At 46.5% G+C, this 15010-nt stretch overlaps 1 protein-coding gene across 4 annotated transcripts in view; it reads left to right on the plus strand.

Moving 5' to 3' along the window:
* The window catches only part of CGNL1 (cingulin like 1), a 176369-nt gene that overhangs the window by 56724 nt on the left and 104635 nt on the right, over window positions 1–15010 (plus strand). For 3 of the 4 annotated variants that reach the window (XM_062205997.1, XM_062205996.1, XM_062206000.1), the window contains exons 2-4: window positions 9642–11249; window positions 11964–12058; window positions 13863–13968. In XM_062205997.1, the coding sequence (XP_062061981.1) occupies window positions 9657–11249; window positions 11964–12058; window positions 13863–13968 (1794 nt within the window). In that variant the 5' untranslated portion in view covers window positions 9642–9656. The remainder of the gene's footprint in view (window positions 1–9641; window positions 11250–11963; window positions 12059–13862; window positions 13969–15010) is intronic. The other variant, XM_062205998.1, reaches the window with a different exon arrangement.

A 15010-nucleotide genomic window follows, 5' to 3' on the forward strand; every position in this document is an offset into this window, starting at 1 on the left:
TTTGAAAGAGTTACAGAGAAGGAGAGGCAGAGAGAGAGAGAGAGAGAGAGCGCGAGCGAGCTTTCACCCACTGGTTCGCTCCCCAAATGGCCACAATGGTCAGGGCTGGGTCAGGCTGAAGCCAGGAGCCTCATCCAGGTCTCCCATGTGGGTGCAGGGGTCCACGCACTTGGGCCATCTTCTGCTGCTTTCCCAGGCATATGATCAGGGAGCTGGATTGGAAGTGGAGCAGCAGGACGTGAACCAGTGTCCATATTGGGTGCTGGCGCTGCAGGTGGAGGCTTAACCTTCTGTGCCACACTGTGGCCCCTCAACAAACTTCTGAAAGTATTTTCACACATTGGAAATTGTATGCATTCTGCTAACCATAGATTTTCCACATTTGGTTCTTGGACTTTTAGCTGAGGTTCTAATATGGATATTCACACACAAAGTCATGTCTTCCCACCAGTCCTGCAGTCGAGTTCTTTATAAGTAAGCATTTTGTCTGTGATGTAGGTTTTTTCTTTTTTTGTTTTTTCTAGCATGGAGGGGGTAGTGGGGGGGCAAGAGAAAGAAATCTCCCATTTGCTGCTTCGCTCCCTAAATGCCTGCACCTGCCAGGTCTAGGCAGTGGCCAAAGGTGGGAGTGGAGAACTCAATCCAGCGCTCCCATGTGATGGCAGGAATCCACTTACTTGAGCCATCGCCATTGTTCGCCAGAGTCTGCATTAGCAGGAAGCCGGAATCAGAAGTGGAGCCAGGGCCTGCGGCCAGGCACTGCCGTATCGGACGTGAGCCTCCCAGGTAGCGCCTGAGCTGCAAGGGCATATGCCCTCCCCTTTTCAGAGGTTTTAGCTCATATTTGTCGTCACAGGGTTGGCAGTGGCGACGGTCTCGAGGACACAACCGTGCACCCCACTCAGGAAATGGCTTTTTCTTTTTGTTTCGCTTTTGTTTTCCTGGAATTAAGCTCAAGAGTGCGCTGAGGCTCATTAGCTTCCCACCCCTGCTTTAGATGCTCCTTTAAATGGCTTGGAACGCTGCCCCATGCTGGGTACTGTGCTCGGGTCAGCCTGGCCTGGCCATTGGGATTGCTGTCTTCCAGCGGGAAGGTTTTGGATTTCCTGACTGCATTTTCTCAGTAGCCACAGGGTCTCTGGCAGGCTGGTGAGTGTCCATCCAGGTCTCGGAGGTGCCACTGGGAATGAGGATGGAAAGACGTGAGTGTGTGCACCAGCATTACGTGACTAAGCTCCACGCTCCCTGATAACATGTGATGGCCCAGAGAGAGGAAATGTTTCTATCTGGTATATGTTCTTAGTTCTTCCAAGAGCCCAGCTCTCTGTTCCTATAAACGCACTCATTGTCTCGTAAACTAAAGCAATTATCGTCATTTAGCAATCTTTTCATAAAGCATTATTTCCACTCCAAAACACCATTTTTATTTGCCAAGTGTCACAATGTTGCATCCTGGCAATGGATCAGCATTTACTGCCAAATTATGTAAGGCCTTGGTTGGGCTGAGTCCCCGACGGAGCTAGTGTGTCTGGGGTGTGTGTTGGGACCGTGAACGTGGCCCAGTGCCTGAAAGTGCAGAACAGCTGTCCTTGAATCCATTAATTAATTCAGTGTGTACACTTGGATTGGGAAGGAAACCCACAGTTGCTTAAGACACTAGTGCCCAGCTGTGACACGTCATCCCCGGAAAATATTGCATTGAGGCTTGTTGTCAAGGAAATGTAAATTGAAGATGTTTCATGAAATTCAAATATGGGGGTTAATTTACCAACAGGGAGCTAGGATTGAAATAAACCGAAGTGGCCTTCTTCGACGATGGAAATTAATTACTGTTGCCTGCAGCAGCAGCAACTGTTGAAAGGGACTAGGCAAGGATTTTATTAAGAAATATTAGAGGGCATATTTTCATCAAATGGACAGCATTAAGAAGAGATGACTAATGAGTAAAATAACCCCATTTAGTAAATGCCACACATAGAAGTCATCCCAGGCCAGCGCCGTGGCTTAACAGGCTAATCCTCCACTTTGCGGCGCCGGCACACAGGGTTCTAGTCCCGGTTTAGGGCGCCAGATTCTGTCCCGGTTGCCCCTCTTCCAGGCCAGCTCTCTGCTGTGGCCCGGGAGTGCAGTGGAGGATGGCCCAAGTGCTTGGGCCCTGCACCCCATGGGAGACCAGGAGAAGCACCTGGCTCCTGGCTTCGGATCAGCGCAGTGCGCCAGCCACATCGCGCCGGCCACGGCGGCCATTGGAGGGTGAACCAACGGCAAAAAGGAAGACCTTTCTCTCTGTTTCTCTCTCTCACTATCCACTCTGCCTGTCCAAAAAAAAAAAAAAAAAAAAAAGTCATCCCAGCAAGGGAATTTGTGCAGAAGCTCTTCTGTGAAAAAAGTCAGAAACTTTCGCACCCGCTCAGGTGCTTGCAGGGATCTGGAATAAAACTCGCGATGCTGCTCCGAGAGGAGGGCTGAGAGGCAGCTGACACAGCCGCTGGTTTTGGTCTCGGTGTGTGTCGTCTTCAGCCTAAGGCACGCTGGCTCTCCTTGTCCTTGCTGCCGAAGTGTGGTACAGCATTTTTAGCCTTGTCAAGTTAGATTGGCTTCAAAGTGTCTCCTTCCCAAAATCTGAGTGGCAGTAAAGGAATAAAAAATGTTGAGAACTGTAAGTGGCAAGGAATGGCGATGGAGATTTCAATGGAGGAAAGCTCTGAAGTGAGTGGAAGGTGTGGCCACCGGACGTGGCAGAGGGCTGACGCTCGGACCTCCCGTGCCCGCGGTGTGGACACGAAGTGGCTTGCCCGTGTAGCTGCCAAGAGGCTCACGGGCAGAAGGCATCGGTTGCTGTGGAAGGCAGGGCAGATGGGCCAACATCTAGGGAATGATTTTGGAACTTTGAGAACTGGAGTAGTTATACCTCCGGATCCTTCTCTGAGCCCTGAATACGGAGGTACCTGCCTGTCCTGCCTTGCCCCACCCGACTTCAGAGGAGAAACAACTAGAAAAGTATCAGACGGGGCGTGGGTGAGTAGAGAGAGGGCACCTTGTGACCGTGGGGCCCTCCGGTGGTTCTTCTCTTGCCCTGTCCCCTACACAAGCAGCCGGGCATGTGCAGCAGGCTGGAGGGCTCTTTGTTTGGGAAATTGAACAGCGCCAGGAGAAAATGCCCTCAGGTGCCGAGGCTTGGGGGTCTTCCAGCACAGACCTTTTATTCCAACATTAATTGAAACTCAGCAGCTGTGAAGTCTTCAGGTGCAGGGGGCTGGTCTGGGACTTCCCGCTGTAACTGGGCCAGGCAGCCATGGCCACCAGGCAGGCTGGGAAAGCCTTCCACAGGATGTCAGGGGCCCAAACAAGCCAGAAAAGAGAAACCTCGCCAGGCGTGGTGCAAGGGTGGAGACAAATGTTCTCAGAGAAGGTATTTCGTATCTAAAATTAGCAATAGCATTTGTGAAAGGGAAATCATTAATGAGCAAGAGTTGTTGGAATTGATTAAATACATGAATTTTAAAAAGGTGGTATACTTCTCAAAAAGTAGAACGAAAAAGATGAAGTTAAAAAGTAGGCACTGGCGCTGTGGCATAGTGAGTTAGGGTTCCGCCTGTGGTGTTGGCATCCCATATGGGTGCTAGTTCATGGCCCAGCTGCTCCACTTCTTATCCAGCTCTCTGGTATGGCCTGGGGAAGCAGTAGAAGATGGCCTGAGTGCTTGGGCCCCTGCACCCACTTGGAAGACCTGGAGGAAGCTGGCATCCCATATTGGAGTGCAGGATGGAGCCCTGGCTGCTATGTTTCTGATTCAGCTTCCTGCTTCCTGGGAAGGCAGCAGAAGATGGCCCAAGTACTTCGACCCCTGCTACTATGTGGGAGACCTGGGTGGAATTCCTGGCTCCTGGCATGGCCTGGCCTTAAGGCAGCCATCTGGGGAGTAAACCAGCAAGTGGAAGATCTGTCTCTGTTGCTCTGCCTTTCAGATGAACACATCTTTAAAAGAGGAAAAAGTCTGAAGGAAATCCTTTCTAACCTGGATTCTAAACCCAGCTAGGTGAACAATGACGCAAGCAGAGGGTGGGTGTTCGGCTTCGCAGGTAGGACACCCTTGTCCCAGATTGCAGTATGTGGGTTCAAGTCTCAGCTCTGGCTCCCGGGTACAGCTTTTGGCCAGTGCAGACCCTGAGGGAGAGCAGGTGTGGCTCCAGTACTTGGGTACCTGGATTGCGTTCTCTGCGTTTGCCTCAGCCATTGTGGGCATTTAGGGAATGAGCCAGGAGTTGGGACCTCTGTCCTTCTGCCTTTTAAATAAATAAACAAAAGGATAAGACATTTTTCAAATATAAGTAATCAGAAAATTTAATCCCTTTGGACCCAACCCTCTCCAGTCCCCCAGGGAAAAGCTATTGGAAGCAAGCCAGTTGGGTAAGCTGGGGAGGAGGAAGGCTTTGAACTCAAGAAACTATAGAAAAAATGAAGAGGGCAGCAAGACTGTTAGGGTAGGAGCATGAGTGGGCGTGTCACGAGGCAAAAAGACCCAATTATCTGATATTTTGATCATTTAGAAATTAATACTTAAAAGCATCTAAAGATGTGATATAGCTGACGGAAGGATTTATGGATAAGTACATAGGAAAAAGAAAAGATAGTAATCAATTATTACCTCCAGAAAAGTCCAAGTTCCATAAGAGGAAAGAGAACCATAGCGTCCTTGGTCCTTTGGTGAACGATGGTTATATAGTCACAATGAAGTAAACAACTGGAAATAGAGGTAGCTTCTCTCCCTCTGAGGATTTTATAGCACTTACAAAAGAAACAGAAGAAAGAGCTATTGGAGATCACAAAATTAATATACAAATAAATACTTGAATTTTAAAAAATGAGTAGTATGTATCTCAGGAAAGATGAGGTTATGAGGCTAGCAGAATGAGAAATTTGTGTGTGTATATATACATATATGTCATTTACCATGTGTAAAACTGATAACGTGGGACATTGCAGCTGGGGATAGTATTTCAGTCCATGGAGTTGAGTACTAAAATTTACAATTGGTTTCTTCTGGGGAATGTGTTCAGGATTGAGGAGGGGAAGCTAGGGAGTACAAAACTTGATTACAGCTTGTTTTACTTGGATTAAAAATTATTAAAATATTCACGTAACTTAAAATGAGAGGCATAATGAAATAACTGGGGTTGGTGAGATGATCAGTATTACATATGAATATCTGAGTCTTCCTGTCTGTAAAATGGCAGGCGATGACATTTCAGGTTCTGTATTTGAAAGTGTGATGCCTAGCAAGCCTGACGGTGCCATGACAATAGGAGACAGAAAGACCCAAGGCAAATCGGACAAAATAAGCAAGGGCAGTGCTGTAACTGAACTGAATAATTCTTAGGGTTGAACCAATCCACGGAGGTGTTTTGAATGCCATACCTGAAAGTGGAGACTTTGAAACTGGGCAATGACAGTTGTCCACATACTCATCCATAGAAGGAACTTCAATAAAGAAGAAATAGTAGAGACTTCTAACCCAACACAAGTGGTTTTAACAGAACCACAAAATACTGGATATATAAAAAAAATTCCTCAAAAACAAAGAAGAATTTAAAATCGTAAAATGGAGAAACTTCCTGGAAGAGAGCAATAGGAACATTATAGTGGTGGAAACTGTTGGCTGTTATCTCAATGACCATTCTCTTCTCTCTCCTTTATTAACCGAACATTAATTTTTTTTTTTTTTTTTTTGACAGAGTGGACAGTGAGAGAGAGACAGAGAAAGGTCTTCCTTTGCCATTGGTTTACCCTCCAATGGCCGCTGCGGCTGGCGCACTGTGGCCGGCACACTGCGCTGATCCGATGGCAGGAGCTAGGTGCTTCTCCTGGTCTCCCATGGGGTGCAGGGCCCAAGCACTTGGGCCATCCTCCACTGCACTCCCTGGCCACAGCAGAGAGCTGGCCTGGAAGAGGGGCAACCGGGACAGAATCTGGCGCCCCGACCGGGACTAGAACCCGGTGTGCTGGCGCCTCAGGCAGAGGATTAGCCTGTTGAGCCATGGCGCCGGCTTAACTGAACATTAATTTTGTTGACAGTGTCATTGCCCAGCTAAAAAGAACCCCCAGTACACAAACTTCTGCAGTTGAGGGTGGCCATGTGATTAAGTTCTCACCAATAAGATATAAGGGATGATTGGTGGGTGGGGCTTCCTGGAGAGCTACTTAAAAAGGAATTTAGTTCATTAGGCCTAAACCTTTGGTGTATGTGATACTGGGTCAGCCATCATATAATCATAAGGTATCTAATATGTGCTGAAATTTGAAGAATAGAAAGATACAAGAGGTGTTCTTCATAAATATTCTAGAGTCCGTTTTATTCTTGGGCATCCTACCTCTGGGGAAGAAACTTGGCTAACTTGGGTCTGAGGCTGTAATTTTGGGTCTCTGGTATAGGAACAGACCAGTTCCTAAGCAACACAGCTATAAATCACAGTTCATCTGATCAAATTAAATAATTAAATGATTGACACATATCCGTCAAGAAGTTAGAACAAAATAAAATGAAGGGATGTGGAAGGAAAATCAACAATTTCCTTTACCTGCAGTTTGAGTTGTCCACAGTAAACCGCAACCTGAAAATCGTGAATGAAAAATTACAGAAATAATTTATCAGGTTTAAATTGTGTGCTGTTTGGAGTAGTGTGATGAAATCTTGCCGTGTACCCCTCAAGGCCTGAGTCATTCCCCTGTCTAGTGTATCCATGCTGTATATACTACCTGCCTGCTAGTTGTTTTGTAGCCCTCCTGCTTATCGGATCAATTATAGAAGTATCACAGTGTTTGTATTCGTGTCAACTTTATTTTACTTGATAATGACCCCAAAGCACAACAGTACTATTGCTGGCAATTCAGATAAGCCAAAGAGAAGTCATAATGTGCTCCCCCCATCTTTTTTTTTAACTTTATTTTTTTGAGAGAGAACTCTCATTGCTTGCTTCACTCCCCAGATGTCTGCAATAGCCAGGACTGGTACAGGAACCCGAAACTCAGTCTGGGTCTCCAGTGGTGGCAGGGACCCAACTGTTTTGCTGCTTCCCAGAATGCTCATTAGCAGGAAGCTGGCTTGGAAGCAGAGTAGCCAGGACTGGAACTCCCATTGGGATGCAGACCTCCCACATAGCATCTTAACTGCTAGGCCAAATGCCTGCCCCATAATGTTACTTCCTTTAAGTGTAAACTACAATAAAATAGCTTGAGAGAGGACATATTTGCATAGCTTTTATTATAGTCTATTGTTCTAATCCCTTTTATTGTTGCTAATCTCTTGCTATGCCTAACTTGCAAATTAAACTTTAAAGGCCAACAATATGTTTTTAGTACTCTGTGTTTTCAGGCATAGGTGAAGTCTTGGAATGTATCCCCTGGGATATGGGAGTAGTACTGTAATAAAAATGAAACTGGGAGCCAGTGCAGTACAGTGGGTTAAGCCACTGCCTGTACCCCTAGCCTCCCATATGGGTGCCAGTTCAGGTCCTGGCTGTTCTACTTCTGATGCAGCTTTCTCTGCTAATGCACCTGGGAAAGCAGCAAAATATGGCCCAAGTGCTAGGGGCCCTGCCACTCAGGTGGGAGATCGGGATGAAGCTCCTGGATTCGGCCAACCCAGTTTCGGCCTTTGCAACCATTTGGGTGGACAGAAGACCTCTCTCTCTCTCTCCTGTGGCTCTCTAACTCTGCCTTTCAAATAAGTACCTCTTTTTTTTTTTTTTTTTTTAAGTAACTAGACCCAGCAATTAGAAAATAATTGATTAATATTATTAGAAAATAATTAATATTATTAGAAAATAATAAGGGGGGGAGGCCGGTGTTGTAGTGCAGTGGGTAAAGCCACTGTCTGCAAGGCTGGCAATCCCAAATGGGCACTGTTTTGTGTGCTGGCTGTTCCCCTTTCTGATCCAGCTCCCTGCTAACAGCCTAAGTAAGTAGAAGATGGCCCAAGTATTTAGGCCCCTACCACCCACACAGGAGACTCGGATGAAGCTCCTGGTTTCAGCCTAGCCCAGTGCTGGTCTTTGTGGCCATTTAGGGAGTGAACTAGCAGATGGAAGACTCTCTCTCTCTCTGTCTCTCCCTCTCTCTGTAACTCTTTCAAGTAAATAAACCCTTTTTAAGAATACCATATAGAGGGCCAGCGCCGCCGCAGCTCACTAGGCTAATCTTCCACCTGCGGCGCCAGCACCCCGGGTTCTAGTCCCAGTCGGGGCGCCGGATTCTGTCCCGGTTGCTCCTCTTCCAGTCCAGCTCTCTGCTGTGGCCAGGGAGTGCAGTGGAGGATGGCCCATAGTGCTTGGGCCCTGCACCCGCATGGGAGACCAGGAGAAGCACCTGGCTCCTACCCTCGGATCAGCGCGATGCGCCGGCCACAGCGGCCATTGGGTGAACCAACGGCAAAGGAAGACCTTTCTCTGTCTCTCTCACTGTCCACTCTGCCTGTCAAAAAAAAAAAATATATATATATATAGAAAAGCAATGATTGATAAAGCTTAAGACCTCATTTGCTAGGGAAAAATAAAAAATATAGCTATATGTGTGTTCTAGTGTAATCAAGAAATAAAAAGAACACAAATAAAAGTAGATAGAAATAGAGGAAATGATGTATACTTTGTAAAACTTTGTATATATGAAAATTTGAAAACTGGATTGAATAGATGATCTCCCTGAAGTATGCACTATGAAACTGACCCAAAACTCACAAAGGCCCCTGAAAGGGGGGAGGGGAGAAGACAGCTGTGCACTGTTGATGTTCTTCGTGGATCTCTTTTGCTGTGCAGCTTCCCAGAGAGATAAAAGTGCATTTCTGGTGGGAGCCCCTCGTGGCGTAGGCCGGCCGGGTGGGTGTCCTGCTGTGCGCAGACAGCTGACAAGGGTGGCGCGCACCACAAAGGTGACAGCAGCAGTTCTGAGTCTGCAGACCCCTCCCAAAATGAGCAGCCCTGAGTCTTTGTTTCCAGAACATTTTCCAGATCTCAATACTACTTGATTTTTTTTTGTTAAGAAAAAAAGGTTTGAAAAAAGTTAAAGCATTGACTGGCATTGTCAGTCTCAGAAAAAGCTGATTCCTTAGAATAAAAATGCGTTCAGTGTTTTGTATCAGTAAATATTATTGGAGGCTTCAAAGCAGGATTGTGCATTAAAGGCTGAAAGTGTTTAGAGAGGAGAATGGTGAGCATTGGCAACTCCTTGGCTCAATTATTTTCATGGAAAAGTACCCTGTTTTTAAATGCTGGCAACTGGCACATTCTGTTGGTTAAAAATAAATAGCATCAAGTGTGAGGAAACCAAGCAGGGGAGAAAGAAAGCAACCAGAACAGCTTGTAAGCTAGAAACAGAACAAGGAAGTTGTGCCAAAGACATCAGGTCATTATGCCGGTAGTCTGCTCTCGGGCTGGGTTGCAAGCCCAGTGTTGACAAACAACAGTCACGTGGGCTCAGGGCCGTCCAGAAGGCCTGCTTGGGCAAGCCAAGGTCATGGGTGTTCTTTTTTGTTTAACACGTCTTGATGCCTTAGAACTTGGAAGTTTCTTCCTCTTAATATTTGGGTCTTCGTTTAAGAAGGTAATTCTAACTTAATGTCTCTCTTTTACTCCGTCTCTCCCTGGTAGCAGGAACAGTGAACCATGGAGCTGTATTTCGGTGAATATCAGCACGTGCAGCAGGAATATGGCGTCCATCTGAGACTTGCAAGTGATGAAACCAAAAAACCACGGAATTTCCAGCACTCTAAGGCAGGCTCCTACGGTGTCAGTATTAGGGTCCAGGGCATCGATGGCCACCCCTACATAGTCCTGAATAACACGGATCGGTGTCTAGCAGGGACATCCTTTCCTGAAAATGGGCCTTCGTGTCCCTCTCCAGTCATCAGTAACCTGCCTGTCCATTCCAACCGAGGGTCCGTGCTGAAGAACAGGGCAGAAGAATTGCAGCTCCCAGAAAACCCATATGCTCAGCCCAGCCCAGTAAGAAACTTGAAACAGCCCTCTGCCCACGAGGGCAAGAACGGAGTTCTAGAACGCAAAGACGGGCCAATGAAGTCAACCCACGTGCTGAACTTCCAGAGGCATCCAGAGCTCCTGCAGCCCTATGACCCAGAAAAGAGTGAACTGAACTTACAGAATCACCAGTCTCCTGAAAGTAATTGGCTAAAACCTCTAACAGAAGAACCTACCAACGGTAAGAAGCCTTGGACTTGCTTTTCCAAACCTACCAATTCCCAGCCTACCAGCCCCCCGTTGGAAGACTTGGTCAAGCCCAATGTGACAGCCATTCGTGTATGCAGCTCCGTGGTCATAGACGACCCCAAAAAGCAGACCTCGGTCTGCGTGAATGTTCAGAGCTGTACCAAAGAGGGGGTGCCAGAGGAGGGCGCTTCCCCCAGCGGGAGGCCCGTATCTGCACACAGCCCCCATGCCCACTCTGAAACCAAGAAAACCAGACCGGATGTCCTTCCCTTCCGGCGACAGGACTCGGCAGGACCCGTCTTGGACGGGGCTCGGTCCCGGAGGTCCTCCTCGTCATCGACGACTCCCACTTCGGTCAACTCTTTGTACCGATTTCTGCTGGATGACCAGGAATGTGCCATCCACGCTGACAACGTCAATCGTCACGAAAACAGAAGGTACATCCCTTTCCTGCCAGGAACTGGGCGGGATATTGACACAGGATCCATTGCCGGTGTGGATCAGCTCATTGAAAAATTTGATCAAAAATGCGGCCTTCAGAGAAGAGGCAGGTCTGGGAAACGAAACAGAATCAATCCGGATGACAGGAAGAGATCCAGGAGCGTGGATAGTGCCTTTCCGTTCGGACTCCAAGGGAACTCGGAGTACCTAACCGAATTTAGCAGGCACTTGGGCAAGTCCAGCGAGCACCTCCTGCGGCCGTCCCAGGTGTGCCCGCAGCGGCCGCAGTCCCAGGAGCGCCGTGGGAAACAGAGTGTGGGCCGCACGTTTGCAAAGCTGCAGGGGGCCGTGCAGGATGCCCACCCCAGACCTCCCCAGCTGACCAAAGATGGGAAAGTTCTGGAAGACAAAGGTGGTTGGGAAAGTACTGCGGCCTGTGCATCCTCCCCCCTAGCATCGAGCAAAAAGGAGGAGGAAGTAAAAACGGCCACGGCCACGCTGAAGTTGCAGAGTCGGTCAGTGGCTACCTCGCCAGACTCTGGGGTCAAGAAAGTGTCTGTGAAGGCCTTCCCTTCCACCTCCAGCACTCAGGTAACATTGTGTGGTTCTTGTCTCCTTTCTTCCCCCTTCCTAAGTAATCTAAAAGATCCACTCCTGCCGTGGAGGTTATCGGGATACTTGGCCTCAATCTGGAATCAGTAATTGTACATGTGATTTTTTTAGGATTAAATTATGTACTACAGATTATGTCCTGCTGCTGATCCCAGCATGGGCTCTGTTAGAGTAACTTGTCAGACGCTATAAAGAAACTCTGTTTCTGTGTGTACGTTTGAAGTCTGAAAGTATGCAGGATTTGCTTCCACACAGATTCAGTGGCTAGTTTTGGCTGAATATGTTAATTTTCCTTGTGAAACTGAGTGACTGGGCTAATTTCTAGCCTGAGAAATTAGGTTAATCCTAATTTGGTTGACTTGTGAAGTGTTGGGGTGCAAGTGGCACATTTAGTGTTTTATAATAGCCATAAACAGTAATGACACTGATAAAAGCAATACTAAGGTTGGTAAGTGCCGGGTACTGTTTGTTGTATATTATAGGACTGCGCCAACCCTGTGAACTTGAATTTACAGGTGAGAAACAAGGAGGGAGGAGAGGTTTTGTAACTTGCGGGGGGTTACGGAGCTGCTGTGAGGATGCTTACCTGGGGATTGGATTTTGGAAAGCAGGGATGTGTTTGGAAGCCCCTGCTTCAGGGTTGTGACTTCTTCCTGGAGGTGTCACCCTCTAATAACAGCCCTTGTGTTCCAGGCCACACCGGATCTCTTAAAGGGCCAGCAAGAGCTCACCCAACAAACCAACGAGGAGACGGCCAAGCAGATACTCTACAATTACCTCAAAGAAGGGTCAGTGACTTTCCTTGAAGGACGAAGTGTGGTCCTGTGTGCTTGGGTCTTTTCTCTCCTCTTCCTTTTCTAAGGTCCTGTGTGTTACCCTGCCTTCTTGCCTAGGTGAGCCGCTCGAAGGCTAAGACTCAGTAGTTAGAGCTTTCCTAACAGCAGTCAAGTCTCGGGTGGAAGGGGCTAGCAGTGGGGGGAACAAAGAGTCGGGAAGAAAAGCATACTCTAAAAATGAAAAAGGAGTATGTTTTTGAAATGACCCTTTCCTGTTTCAAAAGCGAATTCAAAGACAGGAAGACTGTCTTGAATGGAGTCTGCTGTTACCCTGAGTTCTTTCACGTGCACAGGAGTCTTCCATTGTCCTTTATCAGAAGTCGCAAAGAAAACCCCCCTCAGCAGGCACGCCGAGAGGCCAGGAGCCTCGGTCCTGTGTGTGTGTGTGTGTGTGGAAGCACGTATGACTCATTTAAAAGCGGAGCTTTCTGAACTTATCTTGGAGGCTGAGTTCCAGGTTGTCAGTCCTTACTCAGTATGCTGGAATTCAAGGCCAGGCATCTGGGGTTCTGTTTCAGTTCTCTCATCAGATATTATTAAGAGAGGGCCACAAAGCACGATAGCTTGACATAACTGAGAGTCAGCCACTTGGCAAGTACTCATTGGTATCGTAGCACCTAATATTTTTGTGTTGTGCCTTGCAATTATTTGTCAGGATTATACAGCTGATAAAATAGTTTCAAAATATAAGATTAGATTACAAAACGTAACCAAAGAGCTTCTTTTGGCTAAGAACTAGTTATTAGGATTTTTTTGTGAAGGATTTTACCATACTAAGAGAAAGGTAGAAGAACTTTCAATTTTCAAAATTCTTTAAATTCTTCTACTCTTTTTTTTTTTTTTTTTTTTTAAGGGAACATGACTTATTGAGATTAGTAAGACTTTTGTGGGAGGTGGCTATTTAAAAGAAAATTTAAAAAATTCTGATTGCCACATGTGTGATAGAAGTTACTAAAACTTTCTCTGATCTTTATGTGCAAAAGTCTAGACAAAAGGGCTGCTATGCTGACAACCTGGGCACAGGTTTTATTTTTTTAAACATAGGCTGAACAAGTTAAGATCACCATAAGTGGTTCATAGTGTGAGATTTAAAAATAAAGTGTGTATGAGAGAGGAGAGACAGACTTACACCCAATAAGGAAAAGAGCGTTCCTGTTGGAATGAACAGGTGTTGTGTGAATCAAGCAACAAATCACTAGCCGATCACTGGGTGTTTTCTCCAAGCTAATTTAGAATGTAGTTAGGTCTCTGTCACATATTTGGAGAAGGGAATTCCTGTTCCAAAGTGAATGGTAACATTTTTATTGAAAGAAATATACTTTCTGTTCTGCTCTTCTTAAACTGGTTTTATTTGCAGCCTTTTTTTCTTTTGATTTATTTATTTATTTGAAAGGCAGAGAGAGAGAGAAATCTCTTTCATCTGCTGGTTCACTCCCCAAATGGCTACAAAAGCCAGAGCTGGGCCAGACTAAAGCCAGGAGCCAGGAGCTTCTTCCAAGTTTCCCACATGGGGGCAGCAGTCCAAGAATGCAGGCCATCTTCTGCTGCTTTCCCAGGCACATTAGCAGAGAGCTGGATCAGAAGTGGAGCAACCAGTGCCCACGTGGGATGCTGGCGCTGCAGGCTTAACCACAGCACTGGCTGTGCAATTTACCTTCTGGAAGGGCTGTGTTATATCTGTGTGTCATGGCAAATCAAAGGTTCTGAGACCAGTTGTTGTGTCCCTCAGTGTTTTCTTTGCTGTCACTTTTTGCAGGAGCACTGATAATGATGATGCTACCAAAAGGAAAGTCAACTTGGTCTTTGAGAAAATCCAAACATTGAAGTCAAGAGCAGCCGGAAGTCCGCAAGCAAATAATCAAGTAAATTGCAGTCTTGTATTTGCAGTGTGTTTAACATGTGATAAGCAACTTGCTGTTTTGCAATCTACCTGTTTATAGCAGTAAGTGGGAAATTTCCTAAGCAGTGAGTAGTTCCTAAGGTAGAGGCTGTGTTTTAAATACATATTGAGCATCTCTAGTGCAAAAATCTGAAATGCTTCAAATTCTGAAACTTCCTGAGTGTGGATGTGACACCACAAGTAGAAAATCCCACACCTGACCTCACAGGAAGGTTCGCAGTCGACACACAAGCGTACAGAGGCTTGGTTTCATGCACTCATATACAAATATTACATAAAATTAACTTCAGGCTGTGAGAGTAAGGTGTATGAATTTTGTGTTTAGACTTGGCTCCTACCTCCCAGTTATCTGGTTATATAAATGCAAATATTTCCAAATTAAAAAAGATCCAAAACTCATGAACACTTTTGGGCGCCACCACGAGATGCTCAAGCTGTGTTATTAATTTGTACTCTGCCTTTTCTTCCAAAAGGCTTTAAAGATATTTTTAAAAAAGTGTATTGAATATAACAGGATGACATAGGGAGGTGGTGACTCTTAGAAGGAGGAAATAAGAATAAACAGGTGGAGAAATTGGGAAATAGCGTGTGTTGGCTTGAACCCAAGCTCTAGGACCCGAGATAGGAAGTAGTTTGAGGACCAGAAACTGGGGGAGCCAACGACAGTGAAAGGGAAGGGAGCATCTGGTGTCAATGTTTCTGTAAAAAACTGTTAGCCGATGGCGCTGACTTTGTTTTTTGGTTGAAGCTGGAATCCTCTCATATTTGAGTATCTGTACGTCAGGTGTAACACCTGAAGGAGGCAGCGTGTAAGAGAGGATGTGTCCCTCAGCCCTACTCCACCTTGCCTGAGCCTCATTCCCTGCGTGTGCAGCTTCCCTTTCCCTGCTGGGGGATTCAACATGGGCGGGAGAGATGCCCAGAGGCCAGTGGTGCCGAGCTTGTCAGTGGTATCTAACTTTGGAAACGTATCCGAGGGAACTCCAACAAGTTCATGGACCATG

Source organism: Lepus europaeus, chromosome 11 (genome assembly GCF_033115175.1).
Source record: "Lepus europaeus isolate LE1 chromosome 11, mLepTim1.pri, whole genome shotgun sequence".
Lineage (NCBI taxonomy): Eukaryota > Metazoa > Chordata > Mammalia > Lagomorpha > Leporidae > Lepus > Lepus europaeus.